At 50.1% G+C, this 18528-nt stretch overlaps 3 protein-coding genes across 3 annotated transcripts; 1 reads left to right on the forward strand and 2 right to left on the reverse strand.

Moving 5' to 3' along the window:
* Positions 1–1302: 1302 nt before the first annotated feature.
* On the reverse strand, positions 1303–3578 carry LOC307059681 (heat shock 70 kDa protein 1B; the record flags this gene model as incomplete). Its single annotated transcript, XM_079713838.1, has 1 exon — positions 1303–3578. One exon carries the CDS (start codon positions 3576–3578, stop codon positions 1653–1655), a length of 1926 nt encoding a protein of 641 aa, XP_079569964.1. The 3' UTR covers positions 1303–1652.
* Positions 3579–11374: 7796 nt separating this feature from the next.
* On the reverse strand, positions 11375–13593 carry LOC307059803 (heat shock 70 kDa protein 1B; the record flags this gene model as incomplete). Its single annotated transcript, XM_079714038.1, has 1 exon — positions 11375–13593. The coding sequence occupies one exon, from the start codon at positions 13591–13593 to the stop codon at positions 11668–11670; it is 1926 nt and encodes a 641-aa protein (XP_079570164.1). The 3' UTR covers positions 11375–11667.
* Positions 13594–15476: 1883 nt separating this feature from the next.
* On the forward strand, positions 15477–17402 carry LOC307059305 (heat shock 70 kDa protein 1-like; the record flags this gene model as incomplete). The annotated part of the gene is made up of 1 exon (XM_079713176.1): positions 15477–17402. One exon carries the CDS (start codon positions 15477–15479, stop codon positions 17400–17402), a length of 1926 nt encoding a protein of 641 aa, XP_079569302.1.
* Between the last annotated feature and the right edge of the window lie 1126 nt (positions 17403–18528).

The raw sequence follows: 18528 nt of genomic DNA on the forward strand, positions 1-18528 counted from the left end.
ACAAGGTTCCCATACTTTGTCATTCCTAAGATGTTTCAGTTTCCCAGAGAGGAATGATTTATTGAAAGATAAAACACAGGGAACTTTAATTTGATTCTGGAGTAGATACTCCCAGGTTCAGTTTTGGGAAGGAACAAGGTTGGGATTTATCAGGCTAGAGGAAGTGTTAAGGACTTTTAACTGCTCCAGTGAGAAGCAGCCCCTAGGGAAGGGCTTGTGTGGGAGGAACGCCCATCTCCCCATCTTCCCAGATCTATGCTGCACAGCTTTTATTTCCTCTTCGTTCATAATTAAATGTGCTATTAAGTTGCTTTTGTTTTGCGACTGTCCATGAAAAGAACAAAAAGGCTACTGATCGTTAAAACTGGGGTAAAACCACCACTTACAGCCAGACAGGAACCACCCACACTAGCCCCAGTGTTTAGGCAGTGTGAAAAAACCCTGGCCCCCAAATCATCACTTGTTCCTCCCTAGTTTTGCTCTGGATATAGCTTAAGTGACCACCTCCACATGGCTACCTATGAAAAAGAAACTTTACAATGCCTAAGTTAGAGGGTGGTGTGATGAGAACTACTGAGGATTACTGGAGTGACTCAGAGAAACAGGTGCAGTGCCTGGCCCATTCCTCTTCTTGCCATGCCCCCAAACTCTCAGTATCTCACTCCCCCAGACCCTCAGTTGAATAACTGCAGCTCCAGTGACCTTCGTTGAACATGTTGCTTGCCTACAGCACATTTCTGCTCAAAATGATCTAGATCTTTGGAACTGAGGCCATTCAGACAAATGCTTTATTTTGAAAGGAGGCAACCAAAACTAAGAGGCTAAATAATTTGCACTAAGTCACTCAAGTGGGATTTATAAAACAGAGTATGAATCTGCATCTCATTTTTACTGTTTTGTCCACCCCTAAATTCATAACTTAAATAAAAGACTGGAAGACTCACAGGTCTAGTAAGAAATGAACAGCTCTGCACACAGTGAGTGCAAGACCCTAAGGAACCACGAACCCATCTCAACACTGCCCTTAACACCACAACAATCTCTCCTCCCCAAAACCCTACTGCAGCTCCCATCCCTACTTGTACCTAAAACAAACCCCACCCCAATCAAAATGGGCACTTGGAATTTGTTTTCTGTCATGGATGTGATTTACCACTTACAATAAAGTCCCAACAAAAACAGCCATACCCACGGCTCCAAATACGTATGATACTCTCTTCAGAAGTACAGCCCTTTCATGGTCTATGGATTTCAGGGAAGAGACTATTATCCCTCCCCAAATAAAAGCAGACATATTTAACATTTTATTCTTATTCCTTAAGCATGCAAATTTTTAATTCCATAAGTTTTGGTATGTTTACAAAGCAAAAAATAGGACAGAAGGTGGCAGTGTTAATCCATTTGAGAGAGGGAAAAAAAAAGGAAAGCGACCCTTACACTACCAACTTACATGAAACGCAAATAATTCTGGTGAACACCGGAACTGGTTATAACATACAGAAATAACAAAGACAAGCAAGCTAATTATTAGAGGTTAAAAGCCAACCATAGAATGAACGGCTATAGTAGAGGACTAACATACAGGGAAATAACCAAGGTCCTTGGGTCTCCTCTGTCTCAAAAAGGAATACAGAGAAACAATAGTAAGTCCCCTAATCCACCTCCTCAATGGTGGGGCCAGACCCAGAGCCCCCTTTAGGGGCCTGGGCCCCAAAGCCGCCAGCCCCGGGGCCACCCGCCCCCTGGTACAGTCCGCTGATGATGGGGTTACACACCTGCTCCAGCTCCTTCCTCTTGTGCTCAAACTCGTCCTTCTCGGCCAAGGTGTTGGCGTCCAGCCAGGAAATCACCTCCTGGCACTTGTCCAGCACCTTCTTCTTGTCGGCCTCGCTGATCTTGCCCTTCAGCCCCTCATCCTCCACGGCGCTCTTCATGTTGAAGGCGTACGACTCCAGGGCGTTCTTGGCAGACACCCTCTCGCGCTGGACCTCGTCCTCGGCTTTGTACTTCTCCGCCTCCTGCACCATGCGCTCGATCTCCTCCTTGCTCAGCCGGCCCTTGTCGTTGGTGATGGTGATCTTGTTGGCCTTGCCCGTGCTCTTGTCCATGGCCGTGACGTTCAGGATGCCATTGGCGTCGATGTCGAAGGTCACCTCGATCTGGGGCACTCCCCTGGGCGCCGGTGGGATGCCGCTCAGCTCGAAGCGCCCCAGCAGGTTGTTGTCCCGCGTCATGGCCCTCTCGCCCTCGTACACCTGGATCAGCACGCCGGGCTGGTTGTCCGAATAGGTGGTGAAGATCTGCGTCTGCTTGGTGGGGATGGTGGAGTTGCGCTTGATCAGGGCAGTCATCACGCCCCCAGCCGTCTCCAGCCCCAGCGACAGGGGCGCCACGTCCAGCAGCAGCAGGTCCTGCACGTTCTCAGACTTGTCTCCCATCAGGATGGCTGCCTGCACCGCCGCCCCATAGGCCACCGCCTCGTCGGGGTTGATGCTCTTGTTGAGGTCGCGCCCGTTGAAGAAGTCCTGCAGCAGCTTCTGCACCTTGGGGATGCGGGTGGAGCCCCCCACCAGGACCAGGTCGTGGACCTGAGCCTTGTCCAGCTTGGCGTCGCGCAGAGCCTTCTCCACGGGCTCCAGGGTGCTCCGGAACAGGTCCGAGCACAGCTCTTCGAACCGCGCCCTGGTGATGGACGTGTAGAAGTCGATGCCCTCGAACAGGGAATCGATCTCCAGGCTGGCCTGGGTGCTGGACGACAGGGTCCTCTTGGCCCTCTCGCAGGCGGTGCGCAGTCGCCTCACGGCCCGCTTGTTCTGGCTGATGTCCTTCTTGTGCTTCCTCTTGAACTCCTCCACGAAGTGGTTCACCAGCCTGTTGTCGAAGTCCTCCCCACCCAGGTGGGTGTCCCCGGCCGTGGCCTTCACCTCGAAGATGCCGTCGTCGATCGTCAGGATGGACACGTCGAACGTGCCCCCGCCCAGGTCAAAGATGAGCACGTTGCGCTCCCCCTTGCCCGTCCGGTCCAGGCCGTAGGCGATGGCGGCAGCCGTGGGCTCGTTGATGATCCTCAGCACGTTCAGCCCCGCGATCACCCCGGCATCCTTGGTGGCCTGGCGCTGCGAGTCGTTGAAGTAGGCCGGCACGGTGATCACCGCGTTGCTTACCGGGTGGCCCAGGTACGCCTCGGCGATCTCCTTCATCTTGGTCAGCACCATCGACGAGATCTCCTCGGGGTAGAACGCCTTGGTCTCCCCCTTGTAGCTCACCTGCACCTTGGGCTTGTCACCGTCGTTGATCACCCGGAAAGGCCAGTGCTTCATGTCCGACTGCACCACAGGGTCGCCAAACTTGCGGCCGATCAGCCGCTTCGCGTCAAACACGGTGTTCTGTGGGTTCAGCGCCACCTGGTTCTTGGCCGCGTCGCCGATGAGCCGCTCGGTGTCCGTGAAGGCCACGTAGCTGGGGGTGGTGCGGTTGCCCTGATCGTTGGCGATGATCTCTACTTTGCCGTGCTGGAACACCCCCACGCAGGAGTAGGTGGTGCCCAGATCGATGCCAATGGCCGTGCTTTTCGCCATGCCGGTGTCCTGCCCTCTCGGCTCCGCAACGAACTTCAGACCTGAAAACGACCAACGAGTCCAGCGACGAGGAGCTCGGTTCTTTAGGAATCCGAAAACGGAACGCGCCGGTGCCGCTCGGGGTGGTCCTCGCAGAGAGTGCGTCTGCAGAAGGTGCGGTCACCAACCACGCCAATTTTAGTAGCTTTCTCAAGGCTCTCCGTTTCTCTGAGGGCGGCTCTGTGTTTATGGTTTTCCATCAAGCTCCGCCTTTTCCCTCCTCAGCCAGTCACCGAGCTCAGTGGGGCTGCCGGGTCTGGAATATTCCAGGGGTTTCGCCTCAGGTCCTGCCCCCTGGTTTTCGGGGACCAATCAGCCCCCTGGGTGCCGCCCCTCCCAGAACTCTCCAGACTCTTCTCGGATTCGCTGGAGGAAACTGGAGTCCTAAGGGGAGGGGGGAGAGGCGCTGGGAAGAGTCGTTGTTGACTCCGCCCACCCAGTCTCCGTTTCCCTGGCGAGCCGCCTGCCAAGTAGTTGGATGTCTACCGGAAGGATGAGTCCTAGGCTTGTCATAAGTAGGGCAGTGAGAGGGTCGTGGGGCTCAAATAAGCTTGGTCGTTTAAAGTAGGATTAGGGGGTACACGATTCCGGGGAGACCGAAATTACAGAAAGATCCGGAGTTTCTCTAAGAGGGTGGGGTATCTGTGGCCCAAAGAGACGCTGATTGGAGCCTGACGCTGATGGAAGCAGCCGCGTTTGGGCCGGTTCGCGGAGGGGCCGGGCTGCCTGAGAATTGCCTTGGCCATCCCGGCGTTTTTCCCATCTTATTTTTAAAATAGGAAGGACAAGGAAAGAGATAATGCAGTATAGTTTTGGCGTCGTCTTTAGCCCTATATGGATGGAATATCTGGGGATGGGAAAATTTGAATTTTCAAAAGAAAAGTAATCAGGTAAACAGACGGTGCTTAAATTGGAGAAGGCTCCCAACGCCTTAGAAGGGACATGTTCGGTCAGGGGCGTGGGGAGGGAAGGGGAGGGTTGGATCCACCGCGCCCCTGTCCCCGCCCAGAACCAATCCCGTTTTCCTCGGGCTGGACTGGGGCTTGAGGAAGAAAAAAAATCTCTATAGAAATTCAGCTATCATTAGGCCTTTGGGGCTTCTCCCAGTTCCTCATCTTTCCCAGCCTGGGGTCCGGGCCACCCCCCTGTTTCCTTTCTGCCTTCTTCATTCCTGGTTCAGCCTCGGATGATTGGTGGTGCCAGGATTAATCTAAGTCCGGAATTCGGCCTTCTGCCTTGTCACTTGCAGCCTCTAGGCTGTCCACCGCTTTAAAATAAATGTGATGTGGTGATGAGCCTGCGAGGGCGGGGCGGGAATGTTCACTCCTCTTTAACAGCATCATATGCTACAGCAGGTTGGCAGGTGGCTCACTTAAAAGCAAACTGGTCGGGATGGTGCTGTAAAGTGGGAGGTTGGCGGGACCCAGATTCTAACTCCTTTAAAACTTCCCATTATTTGCTGTGCACGTAGTTCTTCCACTTAGTTTTTTAGCCTGGATTTCAACTTTCTGTGCCTTACCTTCCTTCCTGTTTTAGATACAATTATATTTGGTAATTTGTTTTGGCCTTTGTTTCTTCATCCTTTGTGAGCAATGCAAGACCGCTTGTTAAGCGCCTAAAATGAAAATGTGAGGGACATTAAAGCAACAGTGCGGGGTTCACAACCCACAGAAAAATAGACTCATTGCTGTACTCACATGTCTTGAGCATAGAAAACATAAGAGCACAAGTGGGAGGAGGCAGGGGTTTTTTTTCTATTTGTTTATTTATTTATTTATTTTGGTTGCGTTGGGTCTTCATTGCTGCGTGCAAGCTTTTCTCTAGTTGCGGTGAGCGGGGGCTACTCTTTGTTGTGCTGTGCGGGCTTCTCATTGTGGTGGCTTCTCTCGTTGTGGAACACGGGCTCTAGAGCACAGGTTCAGTAGTTGTAGCGCACGGGCTCAGTTGCTCCACGGCCTGTGGGCATGAACCCATGTCCCCTGCATTGGCAGGCAGATTCCTCTTTTTTTAAAAAATAATAATCTATCTATCTATCTATTTATTTATGGCTGTGTTGGGTCTTCGTTGCTGAGCAGGGGCTCTCTCTAGTTTTGGGGAGCTACTCTTCGTCGTGGTACGCGGGCTTCTCATTGGGTGGCTTCTGTTGTTGGGAGCACGGGCTCTAGGTGCACGGGCTTCAGTATTTGTGGCACGTGGGCTCAGTAGTTGTGGCTCGCAGGCTCTAGAACACAGACTCAGTAGTTGTGGCGCATGGGCTTTGTTGTTCTGCAGCATGTGGGATCTTTCCCGACCAGGGCTGGAACCCGAGGCCTCTGCATTGGCAGGTCGATTCTTAACCACTGCGCCACCAGGGAAGCCCAGCAGGCAGTTTCTGATGAAGGGAAGAAATCTTGCTTTTGAACACTTTTGCTCAATTGGCATTCTTTACACACACACCTGTCCATCAAAACACCTTTTCCTGGAATCCAAGGGTATTCATTTGTTTATTCTATAATTTGCTCAGGATAATCTAAACTGATGTTGCAAAAAGATTTCTTTAACAAACCTGTGTGTCTTTCTCTGTGCAGGTAGATGATAACTTTTTTTACTTTCAGATGTGACACCCTAAAGAATCACCTCCTTAATCTAATCAAACTGGCCAAAGTTCAGGAATTTTCCATTTCTTTATGCAATATCTGGCTGGGGATTCCCCAAACTTACATCTTAGCTGCCCAGTATAGGAACACTTCCAGAGACCCTTAACCTCACCCCCTCTGGAAGCTTCCTCACCATCAGCTGCTACCAGCAGCACTTCTGGATTCACTCTTTCCTTCTTTCCAAATTTGCAATTGTATTCCTCTGTTGGCTTGAAGCAAAGGGTATCATTGTCTCCACTGCTAGGCAGGTAGACGATGTGAGAGGGCCTCAAATCTTGTGGCTGCTGGCTTAGCAGAAAAAAAGCCACTCGAAAATGCTGTTTTTCTTGAATCGGGCAGTCAGCCGCACATCGTATTTGACCTACCTTTTGCATTAAGTTTCTCTCTGTGGACTGGCCTGTAAACCTAAACATCTATATTCCTTTTCCATTTCCTACAAGGGGAGAGTCTCCTCAATTTTGTCTTTCCTTTTGCACTGGACACTGCCGAATGCAGAAACTCAGTTACAGGTTTAATTGGTGTCTAAGGAGATTATATGAACCCCAAGAGATTTTTCAGAACTTTCATTTGATTAGCTTTGGAATTAGGTTTTTATCAGGTTTGGTGTTTGGAAGGATCAAGGCTCAGGTTCCCCAAGCCTGACGGGCTGTCAGGTAAAATTTAAGGGTGGGGGATGGGAGAGAGTGTGCCAAGAAAGCTGACCGCCGGTGGCAGGAAGTGTGGGGGAGGGGAACCTTTCTCATCCCGAGGCTGCAGGATCTTGTTTCTTCTCCTTTTTCCTACAGTTTTTCAAACCGTATCGTTTTCTCCTCAACTCTATTTGTTTAAAAAGATAGTATAATTCTAGGTTTATCAGAAGAACGCAAAAGAGATAACTGATATGAAACCTAGAGCCAGGCATTTTTAACCATCAAATGGCAAAGGCTTCAAAGACCTGGGAACCCTGCTAATTTCCAGCAGCATGGAAAAAAACCTGGGTTTGCATCTGGACTCTACTTCGTTGTTGGGGCTGTTTTTCTTCTTTCTTTCACAATGAAGTACTTGTAAGTTAACTAAATTGCACGTCTCTGTATATCTAAGTTAGAATTAATATTTCATAGGATGGCAACTACAAGGATAATACTTATAAGGCCTTAGTTCAGTGTCTGTGACAGAGTAGTGTTCAAAAGTTTGCTCCGTTCTCCCTTCTTTTGTTGGGGTCCCACACTCTCTCAGGTCTGTTATATCTCAATCATTCTTGCTGAAGGTTGGGGGTTAATACCAGGACTATAGTATTACTTTCAGTTTACCATAGAAACTATCTTAAGATTTTTAGGCAGAGCCCTTCAGCCAAACCTTTACATTTTCAAACATAACCACAAAAGATCAGAGGTTTAGTGGCTTGGTCTGGTCTCCTAGACAGATAATTACAGAACCGGTGACTGAACCTACATGTCCTCATACTTTCTATTTTGGACTCCTCCCAATGCTGGCACGTAGACCTTACCCTTTCACTCTAAAAAGAAGAAAACAAATGGCCATAGAAGATAGCTAAGAGTGAATGTCAGGGCTCTGCGCGCATCTTGTGCACCATGGCGGGTATGTGACCAGCAGGTATTCCCCTCCAGGCTGTTGCTTCTGACTCACAACTATCTCCCCCATCGCCCCACCCCCACCCCACCCTTCCAGCTTCTCCCAGAACCTTCTCTTCCCTTCATCCCAGACTGGTCGGTTGTTACGAGGGGAAAGGAGGGGGAGCCCCGTTACTAAGGCTAGGCTGGCACCCAGTTCTAAGAATCTCCTGGAAACTAAATGTAGAGCTGTGACTAAGCTTGATATCCTAGAGTGGGGTTGGGGGGTAGGGAGACTTGGGTGGGGCAGTTTGTTTGTTGAGGACTGTTGCGAGTCAGTCCCCGCCTTCGAGCCCAGAGAACTCCAGAAAGTTCCTGGCACAGCCTGAAACGGGGGCAAGGAGCCAGAAGCCTTAAGACCCCGAGAAAATGGGGCGGGGCGGGGCCTGACGGTAGGGCTGGCCGCGGAGCTGCCTGTCCGGTGCCGGCGGTTTTCGGTTGTTTTTTCAAAATGGGATTAAAGAAGTAAATAAAGGAGAGACCTTTAGAGTTTCACTCAAACTCGCTAATTTATTGGATGAAAACACTGGAAAGGTTCGTAACTGATACTAGGAAGCCAGATGAACTGGGTGGCCAGACGGGAGAAGGCCCCACCGCCTGTGCAGGGACGGACCATAGATGGGAGCTTGCTGGCTTCTCTCTGCTGCTTCCCCACCCGACTCTAGTCCCTGGTTCTCGTGGGGACGTTTGGAGGGGTAAAATGGTCGAAGACCGTCGGGGGTGATTCTGGCCTTCCGAACTCCCCCGCCTTCCCACCCTGTTTGCCCCGTTATGCCCCCCCTCCTCCCCCGCTGTGCCCTCTGCTCCGATCCTCTGCTGGGCTGGGGGTGGGGCGGGTTGACCTCGGCATCCGGAGTTCGCGGCGCTACGTGATCCCTTAACGTCTCTAAATGAGCTGGAGCTAGGGGAGGGTGAGGGGGCTGGTGGGGTTGCTCTCACAGAACTGCACTGGATACTTTACGGGTGACCCTCGGGGACGGATTTAAGGTGATCAGTTGGCGTAAAGTATGATGACAGTTACCGTTTCTTATTCCTAGCGTGAGGATCTCCCCCTCAGAAATCGCCAATATTGGTTTTTCACCTGAAACAACCTCTTTTAACTGAAAGCCCATGCTTCTGCCCACTTCTCTCACATTTATAAACGTTTTTGTTGTTTTGGTATCTTTTCTTCATTTTTGATGACAGGACCCTGTTAAACACCAGGAATAACAGTATGTATGTTACTAATCACACAATATCTTGGATTTAAAAGACATAAAATTAGTCGCATTACCATAGCCACCTGCCTTCTGAGGGCTGGCATAGGGAGACAGGTGAGATTGGAATTAGGGAAGGTATTAGATTTAAAAAATTCTTTCCTCATCTACAATTATCTCGATGCACCCGCTCTCCCCCAAAGTTCCTGCTGCTACCCAAAACACCACTTTCTCCAGGGATGGCATTGCATTCTCTTTGCTAGTTCTGCAATTCCCTCAGCTTCATCTGGAACTTAAAAAGTGATTATTTTCAAAGTACTCCGTGCAAGGGTATAGGCTATCAAGGCAATAACATATTGACTTCTTAGTATCAATAAAACACCCTCAATAACCTTAACTGATTTAGCCGTAGGAACTCATTTTCTTCAAGGTAATTTCTGGAGATTTCCCTAACCTCTCTTATCAAAAGGTGTTTCTTAGGTCCTTTCCAATCTCCGCCCTTTTCCACCCACCCTCCCCATCCCTTGCTACCTCCCCCTAAAGTAGTGGTAGTGGCTGCTTGAAGAGTTACTGTGTTGTGTGCAGATGACAGTCACAAATGTTACTGCAGCTCTATGGGGTAGAGGAGGTCCTGTAGCAAATGCATACCCCCATGAAGGTTGACTTACATTGTGGCTAGACTCCACAGCACTACAGTTCAACTACCCTGAGGATTAAACGTGTCTTTACAAACTGGCCTGTAAGTCTAAGCATTTCCATTTCCATACTTACAGGGCAAGGTCTACGTATACATGTTATTCCCATAATATTGGATTTTGTTCAAAGGCAAGTATTTAGTGAAAGGTTTGGTGGGCCTTGAAGTATACAAACTCACAAAGTGCTTTTATAGAATGTTGACACAATTTTTTTTTCTGCTTTTGGCGAAGTAAATTCACATAACATAAAATGAACCATTTTCAAGTGTACAATTTAGTGGTACCTAGCCCATTCCCATGTTACGCAATCACCACCGCTACCTAGTTCCAAAATCTTTGTAAACCCCAGACACAACTGATTTCTAAAAGGGCTCACTCCCCAAGCCTTGAGGATTGTGCCAGGCCTTTTCCAACAAAGAGGCTGTGGAGATTACTTCTAGGATGCTAGCAGCTAGGGTATGAAGCATCTCAAGGGGAAGCAAGTCTGTGGTAAGTCTTCCTGGTACAGGGCTGCAAGTTTTTTCTATCACTCTTCTAAATTAACAAATACTAAACCTCTGTCATCAACCCTATTGTTTATCTGACATAATTGTTTCGATCATACAGAGTTAAAGCAGAAAGAATACTGATTGTGAAACCCAGAGTAGAAACATAACCCAGAACCAGACATGCACACACAAAGCCCTGGGGACTTGGGGCAGCAGGGCAAAAACCAATAAACCCAGAGGTGGAATCCAGGTTCAACATCTTTGCTGAACTGATTTTTTTAACCTTGAAATAAATTTTAGTTAGGCCAGTAACTTTTAAGTCTCCCCATATGTTCACCTGTGGAAGTCAAACACCACCTATACTCAGTGCAGTGGAATGAGAATTCATAAACACCTAAAAGGCCCCTGTACAGTGCCCAGTAGGTAAGAGCACTGAAATACTGGGGTCCCCCTGCTGAGGCATGAAACTATGACACCTCCCTAAGGTACTCACTGGGATACTTAAAATGTAGGTAACCACTGCTGGAAATGTGGCATTTTTATCTCAGCATTCTTTCAGAAATAAGAAATATAGATTGAGGCATGAGGCCAAACCCTTCCATTTTAAAATATGAGAACTAGGGATCACAGTGGAGAATGCATTCATGCATAACTAGTCAAGCCATTGCTTGAACTCACATCTCTTCAATGCCAATTTAGCCTCTTTTTCATGCTGAATCCAGATTAAGTAACAGGACTCTAACATATCACGTGTACTCACAGGAAGCAGGAGCCATGACCTTCCAATCCAACTGCCTCTCCTATTTGGCTGCTTCTCCAGAACACTCCCACGCACAAGCTCCTTTTGAGGCCACCCTTAAAGCCTCTACCCCCTCAGCCACCTTGAGGCCACCATGCCCGTACCTCTTAACATTTTTTCTGGACCCACCAAACCCAAAGCATTCAAATTCGCAGTTTTGTAGCTCCCAAGAATACTATTTGCCTAAAAGACGTGTGTCACGATACTATACATATCCTTACTTTCCAGATCCCTGACCTTATCTAAGAGGCAAATTGCCATTCAATTTTAGACTCTGTAGGAAAGAGAACCTATGCAGACCCTTCTGCCCTCAAAATAAAACAGAGACAGACATCACTCGAATTATTTTGAGTTTATTTACTTAGAAGTAATCAGTTAAAAAGGGTGGGGGGAAGCCTGAGTTTGGCATGAGTATTACAAAGCAGAAAATTGACAAAAGATGGCAGTATACATTCATCTCTACGCTCACACGCTGAAAAAGAGTTCATAACTTCACCAAGAGACACAGTTCAACTTTGCAAACAACTTGCATAGCTGATAATTGATGAAAGGCAGATACATAAGGCAATGCAAAATCTTGGATCCCAACTGTCTCCATAAAAAAAGAACGATCTGGGGAAAGATTCCTAATCCACCTCCTCAATGGTGGGGCCAGACCCAGAGCCCCCTTTAGGGGCCTGGGCCCCAAAGCCGCCAGCCCCGGGGCCACCCGCCCCCTGGTACAGTCCGCTGATGATGGGGTTACACACCTGCTCCAGCTCCTTCCTCTTGTGCTCAAACTCGTCCTTCTCGGCCAAGGTGTTGGCGTCCAGCCAGGAAATCACCTCCTGGCACTTGTCCAGCACCTTCTTCTTGTCGGCCTCGCTGATCTTGCCCTTCAGCCCCTCATCCTCCACGGCGCTCTTCATGTTGAAGGCGTACGACTCCAGGGCGTTCTTGGCAGACACCCTCTCGCGCTGGACCTCGTCCTCGGCTTTGTACTTCTCCGCCTCCTGCACCATGCGCTCGATCTCCTCCTTGCTCAGCCGGCCCTTGTCGTTGGTGATGGTGATCTTGTTGGCCTTGCCCGTGCTCTTGTCCATGGCCGTGACGTTCAGGATGCCATTGGCGTCGATGTCGAAGGTCACCTCGATCTGGGGCACTCCCCTGGGCGCCGGTGGGATGCCGCTCAGCTCGAAGCGCCCCAGCAGGTTGTTGTCCCGCGTCATGGCCCTCTCGCCCTCGTACACCTGGATCAGCACGCCGGGCTGGTTGTCCGAATAGGTGGTGAAGATCTGCGTCTGCTTGGTGGGGATGGTGGAGTTGCGCTTGATCAGGGCAGTCATCACGCCCCCAGCCGTCTCCAGCCCCAGCGACAGGGGCGCCACGTCCAGCAGCAGCAGGTCCTGCACGTTCTCAGACTTGTCTCCCATCAGGATGGCTGCCTGCACCGCCGCCCCATAGGCCACCGCCTCGTCGGGGTTGATGCTCTTGTTGAGGTCGCGCCCGTTGAAGAAGTCCTGCAGCAGCTTCTGCACCTTGGGGATGCGGGTGGAGCCCCCCACCAGGACCAGGTCGTGGACCTGAGCCTTGTCCAGCTTGGCGTCGCGCAGAGCCTTCTCCACGGGCTCCAGGGTGCTCCGGAACAGGTCCGAGCACAGCTCTTCGAACCGCGCCCTGGTGATGGACGTGTAGAAGTCGATGCCCTCGAACAGGGAATCGATCTCCAGGCTGGCCTGGGTGCTGGACGACAGGGTCCTCTTGGCCCTCTCGCAGGCGGTGCGCAGTCGCCTCACGGCCCGCTTGTTCTGGCTGATGTCCTTCTTGTGCTTCCTCTTGAACTCCTCCACGAAGTGGTTCACCAGCCTGTTGTCGAAGTCCTCCCCACCCAGGTGGGTGTCCCCGGCCGTGGCCTTCACCTCGAAGATGCCGTCGTCGATCGTCAGGATGGACACGTCGAACGTGCCCCCGCCCAGGTCAAAGATGAGCACGTTGCGCTCCCCCTTGCCCGTCCGGTCCAGGCCGTAGGCGATGGCGGCAGCCGTGGGCTCGTTGATGATCCTCAGCACGTTCAGCCCCGCGATCACCCCGGCATCCTTGGTGGCCTGGCGCTGCGAGTCGTTGAAGTAGGCCGGCACGGTGATCACCGCGTTGCTTACCGGGTGGCCCAGGTACGCCTCGGCGATCTCCTTCATCTTGGTCAGCACCATCGACGAGATCTCCTCGGGGTAGAACGCCTTGGTCTCCCCCTTGTAGCTCACCTGCACCTTGGGCTTGTCACCGTCGTTGATCACCCGGAAAGGCCAGTGCTTCATGTCCGACTGCACCACAGGGTCGCCAAACTTGCGGCCGATCAGCCGCTTCGCGTCAAACACGGTGTTCTGTGGGTTCAGCGCCACCTGGTTCTTGGCCGCGTCGCCGATGAGCCGCTCGGTGTCCGTGAAGGCCACGTAGCTGGGGGTGGTGCGGTTGCCCTGATCGTTGGCGATGATCTCTACTTTGCCGTGCTGGAACACCCCCACGCAGGAGTAGGTGGTGCCCAGATCGATGCCAATGGCCGTGCTTTTCGCCATGCCGGTGTCCTGCCCTCTCGGCTCCGCAACGAACTTCAGACCTGAAAACGGCCAACGAGTCCAGCGACGAGGAGCTCGGTCCTTTCGGAATCCGAAAACGGAACGCGCCGGTGCCGTTCGGGGTGGTCCTCGCAGATAGTGTGTCTGCGGAAGCTGCGCTCACCAGCCGCCCAAATCCTAGCAGCTCTCTCCGGGCTCGCCGTTTCTCTGAGGGCGGCTCTGTGTTTATGGTTTTTCATCAAGCTCCGCCTTTTCCCTCCTCAGCCAGTCACCGAGCTCAGTGGGGCTGCCGGGTCGGGAATATTCCAGGGGTTTCGCCTCAGGTCCTGCCCCCCGGCTTTCTGGGACCAATCAGCGCCCTGAGTGTTGCCGCTCCCAGAACTCTCCAGAGTCTTCTGGGGCTTGCTGGCTGGCACTGGGTCTGGGAGGGGCAGTGGGTGGGGAAGGAGTGGGAGGAGCTTGCGGGTCCGGTGGGGGGCGGGGGCGATGACGTCGTCCCCGCAGTTGCGTTACAATGGAGATGCTGCTTCTGACCTCATGGGCTAGTAGGGAGTCAGGATGACCGGTCTGGGCCCGGCTCAAAGTTGTAGGGCAGGGCGGGTGGGGGGTGGGGGGACACTGGCTGCGCAGTTTGGATATTGAGGGAGCCCCAAGTTATAGGCGCTCCGCAAAACGAACCGTAACAAACTGCATCGAAGGCGGCGGGACACTAGGTGAGCCACGAGTACTCTGATTGGAATGGGCTGGGAATAAGCAAGACGAATAAGTCCTTGTTTGAGGAAGTGCTGGAAAGTTCTCTAGTTTGTTTAAATCTAAGGTATGGGGATGTGGGCCAGCCAGGGAAGGGGGATCGTTTAAGGACCTCAAAGGTGTCTGGGATTGGTCAGAGCTGCCAGAAAAAAGTGGAGGAGCTGGTCTGTTATTGTCTCCAGATAACAGTTGTTTTACTTGGGAGAAGATTAGAGAAAGAGACAGCCTTAGAGAGCACCACCTCACCTGAGAAAACTCATGAGGGCTTGATTGGGTTCCTAGCAGCCGTCTTCAGACTGGCCCAAATATACTCCCAGCAATCCCTAACAGAGGGTAAAAGGCGATCAGCAGGGTTGCTAAACCCACGTGACTGATGTCTCCTGTGGAGACAAGAACTTCAAATAATCAGAGTTCAGCAGGAGACAGGTACAATACCAGAATAAAAAAAGTCACAGACAGAGGAACAGGACAGTTGAGTCTGGCCCTGTGAGAAATTGAAAACAGCATTATGACGCTGTCCTAGGAGTTGGCTAGGAGTTCTTCTGTCTACCTTGTACATAACCTTGTCTGGAAGAGATGTTTGCACACACAGTATGTGGCAGGATTATTCACAATAGCCACAAGGTGGAAGCAGCCCAAGTGCCACAGAAGGAATGAATAAAGGAATGTGGTATATACATACAATGAAAATTATTCAGCCGTAAAAAGGAAATTCTGACACATGCTGTAAAATAGATGAACTTTTAGGATATTACACTAAGTTAAATAAGCCAGTCACAAAAAGAAAAACTGTGTAATTTCGCTAATGTGAGGTACCTAGAGTAGTCAAATTCTGAGAGACAAAAAGTAGGCCAAAAGGAAAACCACTAGTAGGCTAATGGTTTCCAAGGGCTTGGAGGAGGGGGGAAATGGGGAGTTGTTTAATGGGTATAGAATTTGTTTTGAGAGATAAAAAATTCTGTAGACTGGTTGGGCAGCAATGTGAATGGACTTACGACTGAACTGTATGCCAAAAAATGGTTCAGATGGTAAATTTCATGTTGTGTGTATTTTACCACAGTTAAAAATAAATAAAAATTAAAAGTTCTCTCTGAAATTTTATCTCATTCTTTTCCCACAGGCCTAGGAAAACCATGGCTGCTGCTAAGGGAACAGCCATTGGCATCGACCTGGGCACCACCTACTCCTGTGTGGGGGTGTTCCAGCACGGCAAAGTAAAGATCATTGCCAACGATCAGGGCAACCGCACCACCCCCAGCTACGTGGCCTTCACGGACACCGAGCGGCTCATCGGCGACGCGGCCAAGAACCAGGTAGCCATGAATCCCCAGAACACTGTCTTTGATGCCAAACGGCTGATCGGCAGGAAATTTAATGATCCTGTAGTGCAATCAGATATGAAACTTTGGCCTTTCCAAGTAATCAATGAAGGAGGCAAGCCCAAGGTAATGGTGTCCTACAAAGGGGAGAAAAAATCTTTCTACCCTGAGGAAATCTCTTCTATGGTACTGACTAAGATGAAGGAGACTGCTGAGGCTTTTTTGGGCCACAGTGTCACCAATGCTGTGATCACCGTGCCAGCGTACTTCAATGACTCTCAACGCCAGGCCACCAAGGATGCAGGTGTGATTGCAGGTCTCAATGTGCTAAGAATTATCAATGAACCCACAGGTGCTGCCATTGCCTATGGCTTAGATAAAGCAGGGCAGGGAGAGCGACATGTCCTGATCTTTGATCTGGGTGGAGGCACATTTGATGTGTCCATCCTGACCATAGATGATGGGATTTTTGAGGTAAAGGCCACAGCTGGGGACAGCCACCTGGGTGGAGAGGATTTTGACAACAGGCTTGTGAGCCACTTTGTGGAAGAGTTCAAGAGGAAACATAAGAAGGACATCAGCCAGAACAAGCGGGTGGTGAGGCGGCTACGCACTGCCTGCGAGAGGGCCAAGAGGACCCTGTCGTCCAGCACCCAGGCCGACTTGGAAATTGATTCACTTTATGAAGGCTTTGACCTCTACACATCCATCACCAGAGCCCGGTTTGAAGACTTGTGTGCAGACCTGTTTAGGGGCACACTGGAGCCTGTGGAAAAGTCTCTTTGGGATGCCAAGATGGATAAGGCTGAAGTCCATGACATTGTTTTAGTAGGGGGCTCCACCGGCATCCCTAAGGTTCAGAGGCTATTGCAGGACTACTTTAATGATCGTGATCTCAACAAGAGCATCAACCCCGATGAGGCAGTTGCCTATGGGGCTGCAGTACAGGCAGTCATTTTGATGGGGGATAAGTCTGAAAAGATACAGGACATGCTTTTGTTGGACGTGGCTCCCCTGTCCTTAGGGTTGGAGACAGCTGGGGGTGTCACGCCTGTCCTGATCAAGCGCAACTCCACCATCCCCACCAAGCAGACGCAGATCTTCACCACCTACTCAGATAACCAGCCCAGCGTGCTGATCCAGGTGTACGAGGGCAAGAGGGCCATGACGCGGGACAACAACCTGCTGGGGCGCTTCGAGCTGAGTGGAATCCCTCCTGCACCCAGGGGAGTGCCCCAGATCGAGGTGACCTTCGACATCGATGCTAACGGTATTCTCAATGTAACAGCCATGGACAAGAGCACAGGCAAGGCTAACAAGATCACCATCACCAATGACAAGGGCCGGCTGAGCAAGGAGGAGATCGAGCACATGGTTCTGGATGCTGAGAAATATAAAGCTGAGGATGAGGTCCAGAGAGAGAAAATTGCTGCAAAAAATGCCTTAGAATCCTATGCTTTTAACATGAAGAGTGCTGTGAGTGATGAAGGTCTACAGGGCAAGATTAATGAGTCTGATAAGAAGAAAATACTGAGTAAATGCAGTGAGGTCCTTTCATGGCTGGAGGGCAATCAACTGGCTGAGAAAGATGAGTTTGATCATAAGAGAAAGGAGTTGGAGCAGGTGTGTAACCCAGTCATCACAAAGCTCTACCAGGGAGGATGCACTGGGCCTTCCTGTGCAACAGGGTATACACCTGGAAGGGCTGCCACAGGCCCCACCATTGAAGAAGTAGATTAATCTTTTCTGGAGCTGGAGGGTTCTAGGGTGCCTCTAAGATGAATTTTGTTCCCCTCATCTTTGAACATGGTTATGATTCCTGAATTGACTGGACCTGAAGCTAAGTTACCATCCCTTTTGGATTCTGATAGAGGAGTCTTATATACCATCTTTTCACACTCCAACATCCTGTTTCTGACTCTGGGTTGAGACTCTTAGGAAAACTAGGCCTCTCTCTGAACCATTTGAAGAATTTGAATGTCTGTTATTTATTTCCAGCCTCCCCAACTTTCTTCTTCCTGTGTGGATGGTTATCTGTCCCTCAATAAATTTGTTCCTAAAGCAAATTACTTCTGGTATTTTTAGACTGTGAGTGTATCTTGTAAAGTAGGGAAAAGGAGAGCTCCTGGAGAGAGCGTCTGTGGTCTGTTTGTGAGCTTATTATGAATGATTAAGCTGATAAGTCCAAAGTATTTGAATTTTCATGAGCTAATTGTTTCAAGAAAAAACAACTTTTGATCATCAGGCACCTTTAGCCCCAGTTAGAGTAGTTGCTAATTAGTTACTGCTTATATTCAGTGATAGACTGATTTCTGTGCTTAGGGTTCAGCTGCTTCCAGGGGTGGGTGGGTGGGGGCCGTGGTGAGGGCCCAAACTTCTGCTTGATGTCCTGATGTCACTTACAGGTGGGGCCTAGGAGATCCAGCGTCTGTGCACTCACAGAGTTCATTATACAGTCCTTTACATGCTGAAAATATTTCTACAACAAACTCCTAACAAATGTGTACTTTTATGCAAGATGAGAAATGGAAGATGTATTACAATCTTATTCCTTTAAAAAATATTTTCACCTATTGTGTCATAATATCGCATACTTATAAAGCCTTGGGGACCTGAGTATAGAAGTACGTGTAACTGTGTAACTGCATTTGTGTCCCTTTCTGTTTGAGAGGGAAATATTTTTTAAGTGAAAATATTAGAATGGGTATTTCTAGCCCCGAGCCAGACTGTTTGGTTTTACTCAGTCCTTTACAGGACAGTCCTAGGCAAAACCGTAAAAGAAATGTGGACCGAGAGAGTAATATCTTTATTGGGAACCTTTGATAAAATCGAGATATGTGCGCAGGCTCCTCATCTCCGGGACTTC

This window comes from Hyperoodon ampullatus, assembly GCF_949752795.1.
Source record: "Hyperoodon ampullatus genome assembly, chromosome: 10".
Classification (NCBI taxonomy): domain Eukaryota; kingdom Metazoa; phylum Chordata; class Mammalia; order Artiodactyla; family Ziphiidae; genus Hyperoodon; species Hyperoodon ampullatus.